This window comes from Xenopus tropicalis, chromosome 1 (assembly GCF_000004195.4).
Source record: "Xenopus tropicalis strain Nigerian chromosome 1, UCB_Xtro_10.0, whole genome shotgun sequence".
Lineage (NCBI taxonomy): Eukaryota > Metazoa > Chordata > Amphibia > Anura > Pipidae > Xenopus > Xenopus tropicalis.
This window is the reverse complement of record NC_030677.2, coordinates 144145219-144165141: the sequence shown is the minus strand read 5'-3', so window position 1 is coordinate 144165141 and position 19923 is coordinate 144145219. Positions and strand designations below refer to the sequence as shown.

The 19923-nt window shown below is 38.7% G+C and overlaps 1 protein-coding gene across 1 annotated transcript in view; it reads left to right on the top strand.

Annotated features, from left to right (window-relative positions):
- Positions 1-18302, top strand: part of pole (polymerase (DNA directed), epsilon, catalytic subunit) — a 47914-nt gene extending 29612 nt beyond the window's left edge. The window contains exons 29-49 of the mRNA XM_004910635.4: positions 181-303; positions 1159-1371; positions 1477-1689; positions 1774-1917; positions 2253-2393; positions 2715-2868; positions 3312-3418; positions 3959-4135; positions 4220-4443; positions 4723-4943; positions 9871-10072; positions 10694-10867; positions 11328-11453; positions 11528-11660; positions 11744-11942; positions 12411-12542; positions 15671-15864; positions 16270-16470; positions 17072-17197; positions 17416-17505; positions 18031-18302. Coding sequence (XP_004910692.2) covers positions 181-303; positions 1159-1371; positions 1477-1689; positions 1774-1917; positions 2253-2393; positions 2715-2868; positions 3312-3418; positions 3959-4135; positions 4220-4443; positions 4723-4943; positions 9871-10072; positions 10694-10867; positions 11328-11453; positions 11528-11660; positions 11744-11942; positions 12411-12542; positions 15671-15864; positions 16270-16470; positions 17072-17197; positions 17416-17505; positions 18031-18144 — 3408 coding nt within the window. The 3' untranslated portion in view covers positions 18145-18302. The remainder of the gene's footprint in view (positions 1-180; positions 304-1158; positions 1372-1476; positions 1690-1773; positions 1918-2252; positions 2394-2714; positions 2869-3311; positions 3419-3958; positions 4136-4219; positions 4444-4722; positions 4944-9870; positions 10073-10693; positions 10868-11327; positions 11454-11527; positions 11661-11743; positions 11943-12410; positions 12543-15670; positions 15865-16269; positions 16471-17071; positions 17198-17415; positions 17506-18030) is intronic.
- Positions 18303-19923: the final 1621 nt, after the last annotated feature.

Below are 19923 nucleotides of genomic sequence, written 5' to 3'. Positions count from 1 at the left end.
GTGCTTTTGTATACACCAGCAGGTATCTGCAGCGATAGTTACCGTTTCTATTCATAAAGTTTGCAAGTAGCTTGAAATCTTCCAGCAGTCACTTCTGCGTAATGTCTTCGAATTTTTGTGGCGCAAGGCATTAACACTGTTAAATCTTGTATGTCATACCCTTTGTTGTGTCTCTCCTAGGTGAAGAATCCTGTCCCACGTGTACGTCATCCAGACTGGCTTCATAAAAAGCTGCTGGAAAAAAATGATATCTACAAACAAAAACGAATCAATGAGCTGTTCACCAGTGAAGGCAAAAGACAGGTACTTGACCGTTAATTGTAGTTAAATATCATATATGAAAGTTCAGAGTGTTTTTAAATTTATATATTCCTTTCTGCTAGTTATCCACTTTACTGCAGGAGCAGCTGCTTATTTTGAGATATTTTTGTTAACATAATTTTAAATTGTTGCCAGAGCATTCTTAAGATTGTTTGCAATCCTTTATGGTATTTCAGTTTACAAGGCTGAATACTTTGATAAAGGGCCTTCTTTTTGTCATCATTAGCATAGTTTTGGTTACTTAGCAGAAAAACAAGAGTAACTGTGCTATAAATGTTATACCTTTACATTGTTTGGATTGTCTTTAGTTGCAAGATATTCTTGAAAACGGTTAATTATACATTGGTTTTATGTAGGTTTTTGTCCAGTCATCATCATTTTTGTTTAATCGTGCTAATGATCCAGTAAGTGCCATCAGTTTGTTAAAGGCAGAGTGGCTTTATAGCAGAAATCCCTAAATAATCATCTCTGAGCTATCCTTAATTGTGACTTGCACGTCAAACCATTTCTTTACAGTAATTAGATCAGAGGTAGCAGCCCTCTTCTCCATGATGCCATGAAATAATAAGATTTCCACTAATGCAATTTTTCAGCTGGGGAGGATATTGAATCACTTTACACTGTGATGGAACAATATTAACTCTTGAACTTCAGACCTGCTTGAAAAATGAAAACGCAACACATTATATACCCACATATATTTTTTGTTTATACTAGTCAGAAAAGTTTACGCGTATATTACCTGACTTGTTAACGTTTTCGCTGGCTCAGATAACATTTTTGCCTTTGTTCTTTGTATAGTTTAGTGTTTTTTAACTAATTTATTATCTGAACCAGATCACTGCCCAGATGCAGCAGCCGGATTCCTCGCAAACTCCAGACATGGAAGATTTTGGAATAGGCAAGCGTCTGCAACCAGCAGTGCCAATAAGCACCAAAAGAAAGCGTGTCCCAACAGCTGAAGACAGCCAAGGAGACTCCCAGAACCTGGCTCTTACCCAGTCTTGGCGTGAAGTTTTGGGACCGCCACCTCCACTAGGTACCACCAAGGTGAGCAGTCCTGTCTTTACTTGCTACAAAAAAGCAATGATGTATTCCCTTGTGATACATTTTGATGATTAAAATTTGGAATGGTAATACATTTTGAACCAATAGGAAGAACGTCTAGTCTGGCTCCGTTACCACAAGAAAAAGTGGGAGCTACAGGCACGTCAACGAAAAGAGCGACAGAAGAAACGAAGACTGGAGGATGGAGATGTGGCACCAGGTGCAGGAGGAGTGATACGAGAAACCCAGGCAGCTGGACTTGGCAGTTTTTTGAGACGGACTGCACGCAGTATTCTAGACATGCCATGGCAGATTGTGCAAGTATGTGGTCTTTTATTTTATTGTTCTGGTTTCGAGGTAAGTTTAAAATTCCTAATAGATGGAACTGTTTGGTGTCTTTTACAGATTGGTGAAAGCAGCCAGCCGGGGCTTTTCCGCCTGTGGGCTGTTATTGGCAATGACCTGCACTGCATTAAACTCAACATTCCTCGTGTTTTTTTTGTGAACCAGCGCATCCCTAAACCGGAAGAGGGAGCGGTCTACCGGAAGGTGAGCAACTGCCTACTGTGTTGCAGCTTAAAAAGATTTTTGCATAAAAAACATTCTGGGCTCTGTACTGAAAGGCACTAAGTTTGACTTGATGCAATAACCCACAGCTACCAATCCTTAGGTAGAATTTACTGGTCACATGTTTTAAAAGCTAACATCTTATTGGTAGATATGGGCTACTGGGCAAACATAGTGCTTTTTTATTACATAAGGGAATATACATTTAATGCACAATGATGTGGTTTTTGATCAGAATGCCTATTTCTGGCTTGTTTTGCAACTTGTTTTGATTTGAATTTTCTTCTTAAATTGACTTCTGGTTAACTCTCCTTCAGGTAAATCGAATCTTACCTCGGTCTAACCCAGTCTACCATCTTTATGAATATACAGTACCAGAGGATATGTACCAAGAACACATCAATGAAATCAATGCAGACCTCTCCGCCCCTGATATTGAGGGGGTGTATGAGACCCAGGTATTATCCCCTTTCATAGGATAGAGAAACAGTGTGCATCAGTTATTACAGTCTGTGTAAAGTATAAGAAGTAGCCATACTGTGTGCTTTAAAAATGTCAGGAGTTAATACTATGTTAACACAAATACATATTCAAGTACTATAATTGTATAATTATAGAGCATTAGCCCTAGAACAGATATTCCAGGTGCTTGTAATACCTTAGTTTGTTCTTTCACATGGCCTCTTTAGTCAAAGTTTGAATACAAAATGTTTAATTTGTAGTTTGAAAGTGTAATCTCTGTTCTAGTGATGATTTGATAATATTACTTTGGATTTTAGGTTCCTCTAATTATGCGAGCAGTAAGTCAGCTTGGCTGTGTCTGTATGGTGAACAAACAGCTGGTGCGACACCTTTCAGGACGGGAAGCAGACACCTTTGACTTAGAACATTTAGAAATGAAGTCCCTAGCTCAGTACAGCTACTTGGAGCCAGGTAATATCTTTTAATCTCCATCTCCTGAAACTTCACTCTTTACGGCATGTTTAATTGCTATAAGGAAGTTAGTTCCATTGTTTGCATTATTTCTAGGAAGAGGTAAACAAAGTGAAAACTCCAATTACAGATGGAGCAATCATAATTTTAAAGAACACTGGTTCTTTTGCAATATTTGTATCAAGAACCTGGATATCACTTTTATATAGGGTTCCATGAACTGTATATGTAGCTTCTTTAGAAATAAATACAGGTATATCTAGATGTCTATACGCATATATTCATATATTTACATGTATAAAGGGATGCACTGTTTGTATCAACTACTGAAGCAACTTTTACTTATTACTAAAGTTTGCATGATGTATCTATACCCATTAATAACATTTAGTAGTGTGTATGGGTCGATTTACTAAATGTGGATTTGCTCTGTTATTTCATAGGAAGCATCAGACACATCTATCTGTATCATAATTCTCAGGGTCACAAAGCACTCTTTGGTCTTTTCATCCCTTCCCAGCGAAAATCAGCTGTTTTTGTGGTGGACACGGTAAGAGCAAGATGCAGCTTTAAAAACCTGAGCTATGTAAAATCTGACTGATAATAAAAAGTTCTTTAAAGGGGTGGTTCACATTCAAGTTAACTTTTTTTATAAAATGCCCTATTCCTTTGCAATTTATTGTTCATCTTTTTTATGGTTTTTAAATTGTCATCTTCTGCCTCTTTCCAGCTTTCAAATGCGGGTCACTGACCCCAGAAACCAAAAAACTATTCTGCAAGCTCACAATTTTATTTTTATTGTTACTTTTTATTATTTCCTATTCCAGTCTCTCATTAAGACCACTGCCGGGTAAATAAGACCATAGCAACCAAATATCTGCTAAAATACCAAGCTGGAGAGCTGCTGAACAGAAAGATAAATAACTGAAAACTACAAAAGTGTGAATATTTAAATATTGACTTGCACTATTGTTTTTTGACAAAGTCAGGACAGAGTTTAAAACTGTGTTCGACATATGTGGTGATTATAGTTAAATATAGTGCATTTTGATGGATTACATTTGTTATGCACTCTTCTCACCCTTTCAAGGTCCGCAGTAACCAGATGCCAAACCTAAGCAATATGTATACAGCAGAACACACTGCCATGCAGGAGAGAGTGGATCCTGAACTCCTGCCCCCAGAGAAACATATATTTGAAGTACGAGCAGAGACAGACCTAAAAACAGTCTACAGAGGAATTCAGAGACTGCTCCTTAGCTATAAGGTAAGCTAGATATAGAAATACACCTGTGAATAAGAAACAGCTGATCTATACTTATTGCCATAAAAATGACCTCTCTTCTTTAAGGATGAAAGACGTGGCCCAACTCTGATTGCAGTACAGTCTAATTGGAATTTAAGACGGTTAGCAGCTGGAATGCCCGTTCTGGAGGAGTTCCCTCTTGTACCTGTACGTATAACAGATGATATTAGCTATGGTGTGTTGGATTGGCAGCGCCATGGAGCCAGACGCATGATCCGTCATTATCTAAACCTGGATAGTTGTCTTTCCCAGGCCTTTGAGATGGCAAGGTAAATCACTGCATTCACCACCCTAACATTATTCCTGATATTAAATAATTTTCTGAAATGGAAATGCTTACACTTTCCATAATAAATTCCTCCCATTTTAATTTTTCTTCCCATAACATCCTTCAAAATCACCTCTTTCTGCCATAAGTGTTTTCACAATGAACCTTTTAATTTTTTAGATTCTAAAATATAGGAATTTTGTTGAGGGAATATTCTTGAATTCTATCTGCTATATTGGCTACATTGCAATTATAGCTAAATAATCCTCTCTAACATCAGGTATTATCACTTGCCTGTGGGTAACCTACCAGATGATGTGTCAACCTTTGGATCTGACTTGTTCTTCTCAAGACACCTTCGCAGGCACAATCATCTTCTTTGGCTATCGCCTAGCGCCCGTCCTGATCTGGGGGGCAAAGAAGCAGATGATAACCGTTTGGTTATGGAGTTTGATGAGAAGGCATCAGTTGAGATCAACAATCCAGGATGCTATAATACTGGTAAGGGAGTTGATGCAACTACATTATACAATGAATAATGCCTTGCAAAGTGGTAAATGTTTTGTAGGGGAAGTATTATGTTACTTTTTATCGCTACTGTCATCACATGATTACACTTATTTTAATACCATCTGTTTTAATACTGTTGTGCAATTTTCTTTCACGTTTCACAGTTCTTAATTAATATTAATTTAAAATACCGTTGTAAGATTTGAACTATATATAATAATAATATATTAATATTAATAATAATATTAATCACCCCTCTTACTAGGGTTTCGGTTCTTTTGAGAAGCAGACAAATAACCCACACGAATAAGTGTATATTAAAATGAATATATTGAGTAGCAAATCAATGGATGGTTACACTTAAATGATTAGTTAACAAACACAATATTTATACATTATTTACATTTACAGATTAATGACAAAATCTACATTATAGCTACCGATATACAAAGAACATGGTGGTCTCGTTCCTTTTCTCTAGCCATGGCCTTTTCTCTCTGGTCTGTCTCACATCCTGCCGGTCACTTCTGATCCAGTCCCCAGGTGCTCCTCCCAGGTTCTTTTCCCAGGTTGCTCCCCTCCAGGTTGCTCTCCTGACCACTGTCCAGCCCACATTTATACACCTTTCAGCCACTGCCCCCCACATACCAACTGATCAGATGGGGGTTGATAACAACCACACCTTGCCCATTGTTCAGTAACTGTTGAGTTTTATGGCTTCTTGCAGACGTACTGTCCCACCATCCACAGAAAAACCCTTAGATATGGAGATTTGGCTTCGGGTGCAACTTGAAAAACTGGTTTATAGTAATCAGTTTAGTAATCAGTAGAGCTCCCCCCCATACTCAGTGTATAACATAATAGAGCCACAAACACACATATATATATATTTATATATATCACAAATAATGGCACCCAAATACACGATTTCTTACAAATCCCCACCTAGAGGGCGAAGGACTTCACAAGGAAAGAGCCCTCTAAATACAAAAAGGTATAACATTCAGGGACACCCATTCATGTATAATATGTATTTGTGCTGAAAGTGAAAGGATCACTGAGACCCAAATTATATAACACTCACACATGCTTAAGTTTTAGGGTACTGTGAGGTAATATTTAACCTAATTATAAAAACACTCACAGTTTATATTCATAATTTGAACCCTTCTGCCAGTTAGAAAATCTCACACACTTTTAGAGGCTTTGTTTCCAGCTTACTTTGCTGCATTGTCTGTGCACTGTACACACCACTTACCCACGTGACACTACTCCACCCATGTCTGGGCTGGATCCCATTTTAGGCCTCTGCAGTAACCCATGGCCATTAAACTTTGGTGTTTGCAACACCCAACACATTTTGCTTACCACGGTTATCATATGAATGAGACCACACAGGGAAAATCCTTTATTATTGTGGGGTAGGGTGAGAAACTCTGTGGCACATTTTATTAATCAGCATAGCTGGATTAGCACCTCAATTCAGCGATAGGTGTGAACATAACCAATACTGGCTTCAGAAATTAAAAAGATACACTACACTAAAGTGTGCAGCACTATCTTAGCCAAATCACTAGTGAGTTGTTTGTCAACTTTGTCTCAGTATTTCCACCTCAGTTTCCTGCCTGATCATCTAAAATAGAGCAAGACAATTGTAAGGAACATCATTGTTTTAGCTGTTTTGGACAGGTACAGACCATAAACATCATTTGCTGTAACTAGAAATGCATAGAACAGACTGGACTGGTAACTCTAATGCAGACTTGTAGAGTGAATTGATTTTAAAACACCCCACCTTGAAGACTTTACACACACATCAAACTTACAATACAAACAACAAAAGACAAACTTTGGAGAGAAAAAAAACTATAGACTGAATCCTGCTTTGATACAGAAACACATAACATATATTGAAGTTATCAAGCAGCATGCACTCTATGTAAAAATGTCACAAACATGTTGCTGCTAATACAAAGAGTAAAAACAAACAAAATCTGACTCAGGCAAATCATATCAAAAATAAAATTAAAATTGTGCCTCAGTACTTTTTACTCTCCTACTAAACTAAAGCAGCAACCATTTTACTCCCTCACAGTGCAGGTCATTCTAACTATTAAAAACCAAAAATGTTTTTGAATTTGTATAACCTGACTGTACCATACCAATTTAGAGGCTTCTCCTTCTGTGTAAAAAGGAAAAAAAAAACAAATACATAAGGTCCTCTATAATTTTTTTTTTTTTCCACAGGACAAGGTAAGGCATGGAATTCTCCTTTACATAATCTTGAATCCTTGTTTATCCTGTAAAATATAAACTTGGTGAAGGGAAAACGTTAGGGCATATTCACATTGTGTTTCCCTCTATTCTCATTAGCCCTTCTTCCTTTAATTTGAGAAAGCTCTAATTTGATACTTTCCAACTCTTTTTTAAATGTCCCCCATGCATTTTGGAGATTCTCTGCACTCAGCCTTTCTTTCTGAGTTGTAAGAACCTGATATGGGACCCATGTATTCCCATACCTACTTTTCTTTTGAAATCCCCACCTAGAGGAATTCCAATTCTCTCTTTCATTGTACCAATTATTATCATTCCAATAATAGTTTTTCATGGTACAGTACCTGGCTATGTGCCCAACTTTTGAACACGCATAGCACCTAAATAGTTTCTTTTCTGTATGCTTTTTATCTGAATTGTTCCAAGTCTGTTTAGCAGGGAGACAAACCTGTATTGCAGACACCCTTTCATTGTTATGCTGTTTTCTAGATTGCAAGGGGTTAGAAACCTGTTTTCCTGAACTGTTGTCTTTCAGTTTATCAGTCCTGTACTCGGCACAATTAGAAATCAATTTAGAAGGCCTGGCATGACTAGTACATTCTAAACTAGTCACATTACCTTCACTTGCAGTTTCACATTTTCTACTGCTTTCATCAACAGACAGATCTCTACCCTTTTTAGTATTATTCTGCCCATTAACCGCTGATACAGGACTTCTTGCTCCTAACTGAGTTTTTAACCCTTGAATCTCCAAAATACATTTTGAATTATCAGCCCCTACATTGCTGGTTGAGGTTGCAACCAAACTTTTAATGGTGCCCTCTGCATCTCTCAGCCTCTGTTTGAGCTGCGCAATCTCCTTCTTGTTTTCTGCCATTGTTTGCTGGTTGCTAATGGACATAGCAGCAGCATTTTCAACAGAAAATTTCAGAGAATCAATTGTATCATTCAAATAAAGAATCTTTTCCTCCAGATTCTCCTTCTGCACCGCTAGAGTTTTATACTGTTCTGCTATCCAGCAGGCAGCAAAAACCAGTGCACATTTCCCTTTTGCTTTAGACATGCATTTTTCCTGGATTGCCCTGGTCACATAAACCTGAGCCTTAGCCCATGGATCTGGAGATCCCTTCATACACTTAACAATCTCCCCTGAGCACGTGACCTTGGCAATCTTTTTAGCTAAGACATCCATTTTTTTTTTTAAACTTAAAACAAAGACTAAAACAACACAAAACAAAACAATCGATTGGTTTGCTACACAATAATATACACTTATAAATTTGAATTAAATGCCATGCATTGCTCTCCTGCCTGGCTCGCCATCTGTAAGATTTGAACTATATATAATAATAATATATTAATATTAATAATAATATTAATCACCCCTCTTACTAGGGTTTCGGTTCTTTTGAGAAGCAGACAAATAACCCACACGAATAAGTGTATATTAAAATGAATATATTGAGTAGCAAATCAATGGATGGTTACACTTAAATGATTAGTTAACAAACACAATATTTATACATTATTTACATTTACAGATTAATGACAAAATCTACATTATAGCTACCGATATACAAAGAACATGGTGGTCTCGTTCCTTTTCTCTTGCCATGGCCTTTTCTCTCTGGTCTGTCTCACATCCTGCCCGGTCACTTCTGATCCAGTCCCCAGGTGCTCCTCCCAGGTTCTTTTTCCCAGGTTGCTCCCCTCCAGGTTGCTCTCCTGACCACTGTCCAGCCCACATTTATACACCTTTCAGCCACTGCCCCCCACATACCAACTGATCAGATGGGGGTTGATAACAACCACACCTTGCCCATTGTTCAGTAACTGTTGAGTTTTATGGCTTCTTGCAGACGTACTGTCCCACCATCCACAGAAAAACCCTTAGATATGGAGATTTGGCTTCGGGTGCAACTTGAAAAACTGGTTTATAGTAATCAGTTTAGTAATCAGTAGAGCACCCCCATACTCAGTGTATAACACAATAGAGCCACAAACACACATATATATATATTTATATATATCACAAATAATGGCACCCAAATACACGATTTCTTACACCGTGCATCTCTTTTAGCCGTAGGCATTTCAAGCTGCAGTGTAATGAATGTTGATGAAACTTTCAGATTATTTGTTCAGGGATAACTGATCTGCTTTATCTTGTTGAACAGTGGGTCTTGTCCTATGTATGTAGGAATGTGTAAATGCCATTAAACAAGCTTAAGCTGCTGTTTTTCTAAAAGGTGATATATACAGTAGCTTGAAAATCCAAAACAATTGTGCTTTTCCTGAAAACAGTAGTACCTGAAAATAATGTGCAAACTATGGGGCTGTCTGTAGTGGTGTCTGAGGGAGCCCAGATTGAGGGACAGTTAAGGTGATATTTGAGAAGAATGCCTACTTCATGTCAAAATTATTTCTGGAAGCCCGACATAAGCCAATTGGCTTGGGATCAGAGTAAGAATCCTAGTTTGCGGCCACAGATTTTATCAAAATTGATGAATGGCCAGTAAAGCAACGGTTATCCATAATATGTGCTAAGTAACTCCTGATCAAATGGGGACTTGAACACAAAAAGTCTAAACACCTACTTTAACACATCATTTAACCTCACCTATTTCTTATGTCACTTCCCTAGTGTGTGTCGAGCTGGATATCCAGAGTCTGGCAGTAAATAGTATCCTTCAGTCCCATCACATCAATGACCTGGAGGGAGCTGGAAGTATGGGAATAAGCTTTGATGTCTTGCAGCAAGCCTCTCTTGAGGATATGGTCACTGGAAACCAAGCAAGCTCTGTGGCCAGCTATGATGAAACAGCCCTCTGTTCTAACACCTTCAGGTACATCAAGATGTGGTCACTCTTTATTAGTGTTCAGACCAATTAAGATGAACTTTAGTTGGTGGGTTTTTAGAAATATAAGGTTAGTAGCTTTTTGAATAGTTAGAAATCTATTGGGTATTTCTGTAGGCAATCAAAACGACAACTTAAAACTTAGCATTTTATGTTGCAATCAATAGGAAGTGCTGAGGGTCTCCCTGCACTGGAAATTTTTGCCCAGAAATGTGCAGTATTGTGTGTTCTGGAAATTTACATGTTCAGAGCTATTCTTTATACTGTCCAATTCCTGTCTTCTCAGGGAGCACCGTAGTGGTCAACAAGTTCCTCTGTGTTTTCACTTTGAATGCTAAGTCCATGTTGCTAAGCAGCTCTCTTCCATAGATCCTCCATTGCTCCAATAATCCTGTGGGGGGCAGGGTCATGATTGATAGTACATGGAGATGTAATACTTGCCACAGGTCACTTTGGCTAATGGCATTAGACTTTCACTGTTTGAGAGACTGTCATGTATTTCTTCTCTACTCTTAGCAATTTACATTTACTAAAATATGTTTGTGAGCTTAAAAACCTTGTTTGATCCACTACTATTATTTTTCTGATAATATAATCTATTCCATATAGGATTCTGAAAAGCATGGTGGTGGGCTGGGTAAAGGAAATCACACAGTATCACAACGTCTATGCTGATAACCAAGTTATGCACTTTTATCGTTGGCTGCGGAGTCCATCCTCTCTGTTATACGATCCAGCTTTGCATCGAACTTTGCACAACATGATGAAGAAGCTATTCTTACAGTAAGTTGAATTTTAGAATGCAACAGCTTTCTTTTGCCCCAGAATGTAGAGGTGTCTTCAATCCTCAATAGTACGCTATATTAAGCATTACAGTGGTTCAAAGACTTGAGAAATCATTTGCCAAGCCATCTTACCTTATTACTTTCTAGTGGGAGAATACTGCTACTGTCGTACCAATGTATTAACGTGTAATTTTCTTGCTTCATTTGTCATGAAGATGTTGAGCTGTAAAAAGAAAATAAAATTCTTTGGCACATTAGAACTTCCCCTTTATTAAGGTAGTAACAGATAGATAGCAATAATGTGTAGTGTCCCTAACACTACAGCACCACTGTGCTTTAAAGAAAACAAGCTAAAGGATGTTATAACTGTAACTAAGCAAAGCCTACATTGTCTGCAGGAGCATAGGTGCCTATTTGACTTGTTTCCTTATTCTCTGTTAATCCTTTAATGTTGTTAGACTTGTAGCAGAATTCAAGCGTCTGGGATCCTCTGTTGTTTATGCCAACTTTAACCGTATTATCCTGTGCACAAAGAAGCGTCGAGTGGAAGATGCTGTTGCCTATGTAGAATACATTACACAGAGGTAAAATATTTTTGGCCTGTCATATGTCAACTTAGTAAGGAACATATTGTAATATGTTCAAATTTCTCCTTCAGCATCCATTCTCGGGAGATCTTTCACTCTCTTACCATCTCGGTGTCACGTTGCTGGGAGTTTCTGCTTTGGATGGATCCAGCAAATTACGGGGGCGTCAAAGGAAAGCTCCCTTCCAGCGTTCATTATGGAGAGGTTAGGCCGCAGGCATCTTAAGGTTAGAGGTACTATAGAAATAAAGATTGACTGGGTTAATGTTTGATTTGATTGTCTCTCAGAGTGCAAAGAAGAAGAAAGCGCTAGATGGTGAGGGGGATGATGGCAGTGAAGATGAAGAGGAAGATGATCAACCAGTGAATTCAGATGACGAGCAGTCAGAAGATCAAGTTGAAGAATCCCTTGAGAATAATTGGAATATTGTTCAATACCTGCCCCAGGCAGCATCCTGTCAAAGCTACTTCTTGATGATAGTGTCTGGTAATTATTGATATCTGTCTGTTTTCTATATCTATATTCAAATCAAGAAACAGAGCTTTCTAGTGTGTTATTTTGCTATCCACATATACCAATTTTTTTGCTCTTTCTCTGGCTTAAAAAACCCCCACAACCTGTCCCCACAAGCAAACATTTTTTAATTCCTTCACTTCACATTTTTTCATACCATTTATCTATGCACCCACCCCACTTGCTGTCAATTTTAAAGAAAGCCCTTGTGAAAAACAGCATGTAGAGTAATTTACAAGGATTAGTCTATACATACATGTTCTTTTCAGTCACACATGTTCCATTATGTTGTCTCAGAGCTGCTGCCATTTTGATCTATCTTCTGACTAGAATTAGTTAATTTTTTTTCGTTTTTTCGAGGTTATTGTTTTTGTTAAAATGCCTTTTTCCTCCCTGGTGGACCTATCCTTATTTTATTTTTTTTTTTTGCTTGTATACCAGCTTACATTGTGGCAGTGTATCACAGTATGCGTGAGGAGATGAGACGGAACGCCCCAGGCAATACTCCAATTAAACGCAGGCAGAACAGTCAAGTCTCCCAAGAAGCTAATGCTGATGGAGGTGCCATGCCAGGTAAGGAGCTCATGCAAATTGCATTTTACATTTTTTTTTTTCTCTGCCGTCTTCAGGGGACACAGGAGGCCTATGGGGTAAAGCTCCGTCCTCTACGAGGCAGGACATTTGACATATAAAAGAGGGCATGTCTGGATTACGCCACCCCATCCCATCTGTTTTAGAAGTACCCAGTCTACAGGAGGTTTTACATTTAGGTCTCTAGGGAGACCCACCCTCAGTCAGTGAGTAGCATGAGCACCCAGAGCAAGTTTCCTGCACCTGGAATTCTTAACCCCCGATGCAGAAATATGCAACCCCCGCGGCCACTGACCCCGCGGGGTAGAGTGAGACCAGGGACTCTGTAATGCAGAATATTGCAGTGTGTTCTTTACTCCAATACCATGTGTCTGGGGGACTGTTGTGTTCCCCACTGCCTGAGCATATACGAGCAGCATGCGCATCCAGGGTACAAGGTGCATTTCTTCTCGGGTCTGAATTCCACTCCAGACAGCAGGCACACGCTTTTATACAGTAGCTGCCTCCTCCACCCCTGGCACTATATCCCTGGGTGGGACGAGCAGCAACAGTGTTGGCAGAGGTAACATACTTGATGTGCACTAAATTCCAATAAATTTTTATGATTTTCCAAGACCATTACACACTGCCTGTCACGAGTGCAGCAGCCTTTAAAGATCCCACAGGTAAGCGCTTGGAAGGTTTCCTTCAGTGGTAGAAAAGGGGTTCCTTACAGAAAATTTTCCCACTGTCTCCCTGTGATCGTGGCTTTCCCCCTGGGGATCCTGTCCACAGCCAGTCCTGGTCCACCCCAAACTGGACAGTGATGTCATTGGATGCCAGTCGCGGCTAGACAGCACAGGGCACCTGAACTCCTGAGGAGTTTCACCTATACATCAATGTTTTGGAATTACTATTGGTATTGGTTGACATCCCTGCAATTACAATAATCCGGGTGCGAAAATGTTTGTATGCCGTGGCGTACATTAACTATCAAGGAGCTGCCCCACAAGAAGCATAGAAGATCATAGGTTGGGCAGAAAAGAACTCAGTGTGTCTGTTAGCCATTCACATACCCGGAGTGACTAACACCCATGGGGACTTTCGCAGCCAACACCAGATAGATCCAAGGGAATGTAAACTTCATCACAAGGTGTTGTAGGAACTGGTATGTTGTTGGGGCCATTCACAGATCGAAGGAATCAAACCTGGAAGTTTACATTGGCATATTTATTCCCTCCGCCAATACTTCCCAGAGTACTCAAGAACTGCTGGTGATTGTTGTGCCTTGCATCTGGCCAAGACAAACCTGGTTCCACAACTTTCAGGAGCTGTTTACTATTGCTCCTGTGGTACAGCCTCACAGAGCAGACCTACTTCATCAAGGCCCCATCAGCCACCCCAACCCAGGCCTGTTCAATTTCATGGCTATTGAGAAGTCCATCTTTAGGTGAAAGGGGTTTACAGATGAGGTGATTACCAACTTACTGCAAGGCAGGAAACCAATCTCTACCAGAACCTACCACAGGATCTGGGAAGCGTATTGCAACAGTAAGTACTGTTCTTTTTGGAGGCAATGCAGAGGGCCTATGTAGCAAAAGTGAAGTTTTCTCCCTTCGGGATTCGGCCCATTCCACAAGGGGAATGGAAGCCTCTTTGGCCTGGCGCAACTCTGCCTCAGGAGAGCAGATTAATAACTCATAGCAGTCAATACCCTGTTTGCCATACGTGGCTGCACTGGGGTAAACATGGTGTCTTTTGTTACATTACCCTATGTGCTTGTTTTTAGTCGGGCCACTTTTTCTGGTTTTCTCCATTTCTCTTTAATCTGGCATGGGATACTAATGGATTTCTGGAAAGCTTTGAGTTTGCAATTTCGTAGATTGTCGTAGACCTGTAGTTTTTTCTGTAGTGGGCCAGTTATTTAAAGCTTAACTAAAGAATCACATTTAGGATTATATTCTGGAAAATGATGTTATACAAAATAATCAGTATGGCTTTTTTAATGGACAATTCATGTCAAGCAAATGTAATTGCATTTTTATGATGTATTAAGTAGTAAATTAGACAGTGGGGTTGCAGTAGATGTTATCTGCTCGGATTTTTCTCTTGATAGACTGCCGAATGTATGTTGCTCTTGGTAATGCTGTTTGTTCATGGATAGATAACTGGCTAAATATTTGTGTACAGAGATTAGCTGTCAGTGGTGCATTCTGTACTTGGTAGGTTTCTTAATGGGGTGCTGCAAGGTTCTATATTGGTACACTTTCATTGACCGTGTTTATTAATGACTTGGGGGGGCATTGTAAACAGCGTTTGTTTTTGTCAATGGCACATAGTTGTGCAGGCCAATTAAATCCATCCAGGAATTGTCATATTTGAAGGGGGATCTGGACAAACTGCATTCTGAGCCTTAAGGTGGTAGATGAAACCTACTGTTGATAAATGTAAAGTTAATGTATTTCAAGTTTAAACATGTGCATGCCTCCATAAAATTGCGCTTTTAAGATGTTTTACAAAGCTTCTCAGAAAAAGACTGATTCTATGGTCATGGTTCCATCAGGCTCTTAAAAGGCCTTCCTGCATTCTATATTGGTGAGTCAGTAAGTAGACAGTACTGTCTGATGCAGAAAAGGAAGTGGTTCTTCTTTTTGGTGCAAGGAAGGGTGGGAGGTGCTGTAATTCTGAATTCTGATAAGTCTAGTATCTGGAATATTGGTGGAAGGGGCCCATTACCCTGCTGTTCCTGCCCCCCCCAATCCCCTGCATATAAAACTGAGATAAAAATAAATTAAATTATCTGCTGATAAAAGCATTGATGAAAATTCTGCACGCAATGTGGATGATAAATAGTCGGCACTCGCCAATTAAAGATGAACTCACAGGGGCAGGTCGCTTGGCCACCACACCTTGCCGTGCCAAATCCATAATCTTTATAGAATGGACAGCACTATATAGGATGTAAATTTAAAAAGCTTTAATTGTGAACAGGATTTCAAAGACTTTTACAGTACAGGCTTTTAAAATATATGTCCTGTACGGTGCTGTCTATTCGAACATTATTGAAAATTCTGCATAGTCGTGAACTGTTTAATTTCTACACACTTATTGTCTATATTCATTCTTTTTAGGTCTTATCACATTTTCTCAAGATTATGTGGCAAACGAACTGACTCAGAACTTCTTCACCATCACACAGAAGATCCAGAAAAAAGTAACTGGAACACGTCATGCCACAGAACCCTCTGAAATGTTTCCCATTTTACCAGGGTCACACCTGCCCCTTAATAACCCTGCCTTGGAGTTCATAAAATATGTTTGCGAGGTAAAAATGCAAATTCAGCAATCTTTACTTAGAGGGGAAGCTCATTTTTACATTAACATTTAGTATGTTAGCGGTGAGCAGATTGTAAGCAACTTTATTAGGTGGCCTTCGTATTTATTTTGTATGGATTTTCCTATTCTCTTTCCAGGCCCTCTAATTTTTTTTTTTATTTTAATTTCACAATTACTCGGAGTGAATTGTCTGTAGTAATTAACCACTAGGTTCTAGATAACTGCTATCTTGCAATCCTGAGAGCTATATTTTTGTTTGTGTTTATTAGAATGGCCATAGATTTGTATAGGACTTAATTCCTGTCAGGCATTGCTGAAGCTGAGACTTTTTAGCTTAAAATGCATTATTTGTGCTTACCGGAAATATTACATTCTCACACTATGTGCCCTACAGGTACTGGCACTGGATTCAAATATAACAAACCAAGTAAACAAGCTGAAGAGAGACCTTCTAAGGCTAGTTGATGTTGGAGAATTCTCAGAAGATGCACAGTTCCGTGATCCATGCCGTTCTTATATCTTACCTGAAATCATATGCAGGAGCTGTAATTTCTGCCGGGATCTAGATTTATGCAAAGATCCTGCTATAAATCAGGTTTGTCAAGATGCTGTATTTCACCCTCAAATTGGTATTTTGTGTACAGGTATGGGAGCTGTTATCCAGAATGCTCGGGGCGTGGAGCTTTCTGGATAAGGGATCTTTCTGTAATTTGGATCTCCATAACTTACGTCTGCTAAAAATCATTTAAATATTGAATAAACTCAATGGGATTGTTTTGCCTCCAATAAGGATTAATTATATCTTAGTTGGGATCAAGTACAAGGTACTGTTTTATTATTACAGAAAAAAAGGAAATCATTTATAAAAAATTAGAATTATTTGCTTATAATATAGTCTATGGGAGATGGCCTTTCTGTAATTCAGAACTTTCTGGATAACGGGTTTCCGGATAAGGGATTCCATACCTGTAGTCAGAGGCTGATTTTTTTTGTGCTTAGTGAGAGCAAAATGCACTGGCCTGATGCAATGCAAAGTATTTGTGCAGGAGTGTTGACCTTTGGCTTATCTGATGGCCTGCCTTACACGTCAGCAGACAAAACCTTCATTAGTGGGTACACAGATCTAATGGTATTTTCAAAATGGATGAATTTTACTTTTGCACACTGCTTATTGTATGGCCCGTTTTTCATTTCAGGATGGATCTGTGCTACCTCAGTGGGTTTGTACAAACTGCCAGGCTGAATATGACTCTGATGGTATTGAGATGGCTTTGGTAGAGGCTCTACAGAAGAAAATGATGGCTTTTACTCTTCAGGATTTGGTAAGAGCAAATATTTTCTCTTTTTCCAAGCCTGAAAATCTGTGGGAAAAATAATTTTTCTTTCTTTTATCCTTCCTCCTCAGTCTCTCTTTATTTCTGTGTTTTCATATAAGCAATTGCCTAACTTCTACTAGTCTGTTTTTTTTTTTTTTTTTTTTTATATACATGTTACTGTGAACCCTTATCCATTGTCATTTTTGTAATATTAACTCCCTCAGGTATGTATGAAGTGTAAAGGAGTGAAAGAAGCCAACATGCCGGTGTATTGCAACTGTGCAGGAGACTTCACGCTCACTATATCTGTTAAGGTAAATGCATAAATGTAAAAGAGAACTCATAGTTACATAGTTACATAGTTACAAAGGGTTGAAAAAAGACCATTGTCCATCAAGTTCAACCCATCCGAGTAAACCCAGCACACAAGCTATACTAACCAATCTATACACTCACATACATAAACTATATATATACAACCAGTAATACTAACTGTAGATATTAGTATCACAATAGCCTTGGATATTCTGCTTGTTCAAAAACTCATCCAGGCCCCTCTTAAAGGCATTAACAGAGTCTGCCATTACCACATCACTAGGAAGGGCATTCCACAGCCTCACTGCCCTCACTGTGAAAAACCACCTACGCTGCTTCAAATGGAAGCTCCGTTCCTCTAATCTATAGGGGTGACCTCTGGTGCGTTGATTGTTTTTATGGGAAAAAAGAACATCCCCCAACTGCCTATAATCCCCTCTAATGTACTTGTACATGACTTGTGCTTCTAGTTAAAAAGAAATCCATTTCACTGGTTTGCTTATCAGCTCTACTTATATTTGCAGGTGCTTTTGGAGCAGATTAATGTATTTCGGAACATTGCACAGCATTACAACATGGCTCACCTTCTGGAGACAATTGTCTGGATTATGCAACAAAATTCTCATCTCATCCAGTGATCTGCTGAAGAATTCAGAAGCAGTGTAAAACTGTTTTTGTAGTGGAAATCTAGTCAGTATCTGACTACCTCATATTCATAGCCGCTTACTATATACTTTGACCATTTGCAATAAATATTGTTAAAAGTATTTGACATTAAATATATTTGTACATCTGTGCTGTGGTTTCTTTTAATTTTGGGGGGCAATCACATCTTTGGTGAGATTTGCTTGCATGTATACAGCAAGAGAAGCGCCATTATCTATAATCATTTAATACAAATTTTGACTTATAACAAAAGACAATATAAATTCTGTCTAGGTTTCAAAGAGCAGTTTACTTTCTTATGAACCAGAATGTGTTATTAAACCCCCTGTTTTTAATGTACAACTTCCCAGAGAATGTACTATTTTGTTGGGGCCAGGGTGGTTTTTTTTTTTTTTTAAATCTGTATAATAGAGGTATGGGGTCTATTAACTGGAATGCTTGCTGCCCTTTTTTCAGATCAGAAATCCATCTGTAACAGGAAGAACTATGCTTTAATACTATTAAAATAATGTAAGCCTAAAATATAAATATGGTTAATTTACCATTAATATGTATTTACAGTATACAAGCTTAAATAACATTAGCTGTCTTTATAAAAAGGAAAAAGCATATCAGTCTAAAAAATGTAAAAGGTCTACGGGAAACGGCACTGCCATATTTTGGAGCTTTCTAGATAGAATATTAAAAAATAAGGCTATAGTAGACCTACTTCGTGTCACAGTTGGATTTGAAAATCCTCCATTGTCAAATTGTGTAATTGTCCAGTAAATTGTCCTATGCTTTTTCACTTTTTTTTTTTTTGCTATGTTTTTGCATTTTTTCATGATGTCTGTCAGGCTACTCTCTTATGGTTCTAAAATTAACCTCCTCATATCTGACTGTTGGACTAACTCAGTAGGAGCTGCCACGTCACCCGCTCAGGGAAGAATTATTTTCTTTCTCCCTGCTCATGCACACTAGGAGATGCATCTCCATACCACAATTCTGCTGGTCATTTTGCATTGCTGTAGTTTTTAAGTTGCAGAACTGGCACAACCTGCAGCTGCCTTATTATATTGGACTTCTAGGAAAGAATATATCCTAACCACCCATAAGAAGCAAAACATTTAAAGGTGCACAACTCCTGCCAAATATACTTCCATTCTTCAGCTAGCCCCCTTTTTCCAGCTGTACTTGATAACAATACAACACTGGCAGCAAAATGCAGTGTGCACCAATGGCCAATGTTATCAGAATTTTTTAAAATCTGCCCCAGTTCTTAGCAAAAAAAATACACTGTAGGCCCTCAAGTTGTGGAGCTAAATCTTTGAGATAATATCCTATCAAGACAATTTCCCTGTACTGGATCCTGATTCTTTAGTTGGTTTTTCTCATTTCATGTTCTTCCTGCTGAGGAGGGTACACTACATGGAGTACATCTGAGGAGCTTTTTATTCTGTGACCAGGGGTACTGAATGGCACTTCATTCTTATGAGGTGTTTTCTATTACTACTGTTATATCAGGGCTATTCCAATTAAGGGGTGGTCATGTTAGGCAGGTCCTCTGGTTGAGATCAGATCTTCTGACATGCGGTCACAAGTACAAGTACAGGTAATGTATAGCACTCAAACATGCCATTGTATGTTTCATATGACATGTAGCAGTAATCCTTTCATTGTCTGGTCTCTACACAGGACTTGAGATGATACAATATGATGTATATATGATCAACTTTGCTTGGCTGATATGTGGCCTAGTCTGATCCCTTAAT